This window comes from Crocuta crocuta, unplaced genomic scaffold, assembly GCF_008692635.1.
Source record: "Crocuta crocuta isolate KB4526 unplaced genomic scaffold, BGI_CrCroc_1.0 scaffold312, whole genome shotgun sequence".
Taxonomy (NCBI): Eukaryota; Metazoa; Chordata; class Mammalia; order Carnivora; family Hyaenidae; genus Crocuta; species Crocuta crocuta.
Genome location: NW_027527378.1, coordinates 913714 through 917250, shown reverse-complemented (window position 1 = coordinate 917250; position 3537 = coordinate 913714). Strand labels below are relative to the sequence as shown.

The window sequence follows — 3537 nt, the reverse complement described above, 5'->3', positions numbered from 1 at the left end:
GGGCCGGCCCCCCTCCCGCGGGCCCCCCCCAGCCGCACCAGCAGCACCTGAGCCTCCAGCTGGGCGAGCTCCGACAAGAAACCAACAGGTGGGCAGGGGCGGGACGGTGAGCTGGGCCACTAAGGTTACTGCTCTGCTTGCGGGAGGGTCTCCCCCAGGTCTCCGAAAAGCATCTCCACCAAGAAAGCGGGCAGGGGGGTAGTCCCAGCTTCACGTGGGGGAGAAAGGCTCCCTCTTCAATGCTGGGAATCACAGAGGTGTCCTGCCTTGCCACCAGCCACCGGGCAGTCAGCCCTGCTCCAGGCAGCAGCATCTTGGGAGTGTTGCCCGTCTCTCTGCCGCGCTGACACCCCTGGCGTGGCGCGTGGGTCCAGCCGGGTGAGCAGCGGGCAGCCGCGGCCTGCTCCTCCTGAGACGGCCAGGCCCCGGGCTGGCGGCAGATCTGATGCACGCGTGCCCCGTAACCCCAGCCTGCGGAAGTGTGCCCTCTCCTCTTTGAATCTCTTCCACGTGGTTTGTCAGAATCCCCCGGCAGATTCTCATGGCCTGCTTTCCCAGCCAGGGGACCCTGGCATTGCTGTGAGGTACCCCCACAGGAGAGCTGGTCTGTTTCGTTCACGTCCTGGCACACAGATCACTGCTAATGCCAGTTAGTACTCGACAGGGAGGTACTGTGCCAGGTGTGCGTATTTTGGAAGAAACACTGTATACACTCCGGGGATCTCTGAAGTTTGACCTCAGGCAGATCTAATCTCTTCTTTTTGGAGACCTAGAGGTTTTTTTTTTCCTTCATTTTCTAGAGCTTATTTATTTTGAAAGAGTGCCAGTGGGGGAGGGGCAGGGAGAGAGAATGCCAAGCGGGCTCCACACCAGCAGCAGAGCCTGACGCTGGGGCTCATTCCCACAAACCTTGAGGTCGTAGCCTGCGTGGAAATGACAGGAGTCGGACGCTTAACTGACTGAGACACCCCAAGCCCTGGAGTTGTAATTAACAGGTAGTGGTAGCAAGATTTTGAAAGCTTTTACAGTGTGACAAATGTGGAAGCTGATAATTAGCACCACTTTAAGATATTCCTAAACTGTTTCCTACAGGCTCAAGGCTCTTTATCTACACTGCTGCTAGTCCTGTAGAATGAGTAATGACCGCAGCGGGCTGACAAACGCCCTTCTTCCTACATGGCTCGCCTGTCTCTATGGCTCGGAGGCCTTAGCTGCTGCCGGGCAGAGCGCAAGGATGGCCCCGCCCCCCGCGGCCTGGGAGCAACCGGTCTGTCCTGTGAGGCCAGCTCCTGTGACGCACGTAGCAGTCACTGGTCCCATAAACGTCTGCACTTGTGTTCCTCCTTCTGGAGGCCGAATTTTTGCCGGCTCCCTCGCGCCGCNTCAGTGCAGGGTCTGCTTTGGATCCTCTGTCCCCCTCTCTCTGCTCCTCCCATGCTTGCGCACTTGCTCTCTCAAAAATAAACGTTAGAAAAGCAGCAGGGCTTCTGGCTCCTTGGCCTCCTCCCCGGAGGGAAGAGAGCCTGAGAACTAGTTTCAGCAACTTGATCTGACTCAGGGAGACCAGCTGTAATGATCACATCCCTCCTGGCTGAGCTTACCGATCACCCTCAGGTTGTCTTTCTGGTTCCTAATACATTTTGAGACAAAACAGACCCATGCCCCGAGTGCTGGTCTGTGTTTGCAAAGGGAGGAAACACAGGGTAGGTGCNTGTGTCAATTTTTTTTTTTTTTTTTCAATTTTTAAGGTTCAACAAAATGTTTGTGAATTGAACTGAATGGTGTTAGGCTCTCTCTGGATAATGGCTTATTTGTTTAACCAGACTTCTGAAACACCTAGTTCAGAGAGAGAGAGAGTACCAGAATCTTCTACTGCATACCTTAGAGTGGAAAACTCAAGAATTATACCATCTTCAGTTACAGTTCAAATAAAATGGTGAGTAGTTTCCCACTTGCTCTGACTTGTGTGTAAGAGACCACTGAAAATCTGCCTGATGGTCTACTCAGCCTTGACACAGCTACACTTACTCTCTATGAAACCAGTAAGTACCGCAGTAGATTCTGGAATACTATCAATAAGAAGGAACTACTGATACATTCAGAAACACAGATAAATCACAAATGCATGATGCTAAGTGAAGGCAGATTCAAAAGGCGCCACACAAGGAGTTCCTAAATACACAGTATTTATATACGCAATGCTCTGTTAGAGGCCAAATCAGAAAATGGGGAGAGGGGCTTGATTATAAAAAGCCACGTGAACTTTTTGGGGTGATGAAAACTTTTCCTACATACCTAAAAAGGGTGATTTACTGCCTAACTTCTAAACTGAATTCATCTTGTGCCTACAAAAGGCTGCAGCTACCTCTTGGAATGTGGAATGGAGCAGCTCTGGTACAAAATTCTCAATACTGAATTCTATTTCCCCATTGGATTTGCAGTGCAGACACGGATGGGATTCCTTACAAAAGGCACTGAACAGAATAGGCACTTAAAGTGGTAGACAGAGAGCCTATGAAACGCCATCGTAAGGAAAATGACCGTTACCTGTGGTTCCTTGAATCTCTGGAACGTGAATCCAAGAACTATGGGCTTGTGCGCCCTGGACTAGAGCAGCTAAGACAGGTTTAACTTGCTTTCAAATCACATTTACGTTCTGGAATAGTTTATTTCATCCAATTTATCTTTGAAGAGTTTCGCTGTTAAACATGAACGTACAACAAAATAATTCTCTCATCACTGCAGAGACTCCAGAGAACCCAGCGTCCTCTCCTGGGTCTCATGGGCAGAAAACCGATAAAGAGCTTGTAGATTGGTTACAAGAGAAAGGAGCAGATGCGAGTACAATAGAAAAGGTAAATTTATATAACAAAAAAACATTCCTATGCTGTAAGAATAATAATAGCAGCTTAATCTCGTGTATTTGATGTTTGTTTCAGATTGTTGAAGAGGGTTATACGCTTTCTGATATTCTAAACAACATCACTAAGGAAGATCTAAGACACCTTAGACTACGGTAAGAATGGCTTCAAAACACTGTAATAGAAAGTGATTTTTTCCCCTGTGATTATGCTTTTAAATAAAGCAGTAGAAAACAAAGTGCTGGTAACTTCTCCCCTTCGCTGAAATTAGCTTCCTATCTGTGGCTTAGAGAACAAACTATCTAATCTCAGCCCCAGCCCTGGGGTTTTCCTAGGACAAAGTCGGGTATGAGTGAGAAAGAGGGAGGTGAAATACAAGAGCTCTCCCCCTCCAGCCCTCTTTACGTTAGCCGTCTGGCGCTCCTGTACGTACCCCGCACGCCGCCTCCCGTTGCTACTGGGCACAAACACAAGAGGACGTGTCTCTATTTAAGTTAGGGGCTGCATTTTGGCAAACCTAGACGAGTCTAGAATTACATACCATAGCTTTTGACATAAGAGCTACATAAGGATTTGGTGGTGTTTTGATCTTTTCTTACGACTCTGAAAAACACTCTTGATTGTTTGTTTCCTAGTGGCGGGCTCCTCTGCAGGCTCTGGGCAGCTGTCTCCCAGT

General features: G+C 48.9%; 1 protein-coding gene across 1 annotated transcript in view; it reads left to right on the top strand.

Moving 5' to 3' along the window:
* Positions 1-3537, top strand: part of MAP3K15 (mitogen-activated protein kinase kinase kinase 15) — a 130449-nt gene that overhangs the window by 125841 nt on the left and 1071 nt on the right. The window contains 5 exon segments of the mRNA XM_077769493.1: positions 33-88; positions 1824-1936; positions 2746-2855; positions 2940-3016; positions 3497-3535. Of these exon segments, the coding sequence (XP_077625619.1) occupies positions 33-88; positions 1824-1936; positions 2746-2855; positions 2940-3016; positions 3497-3535 (395 nt within the window).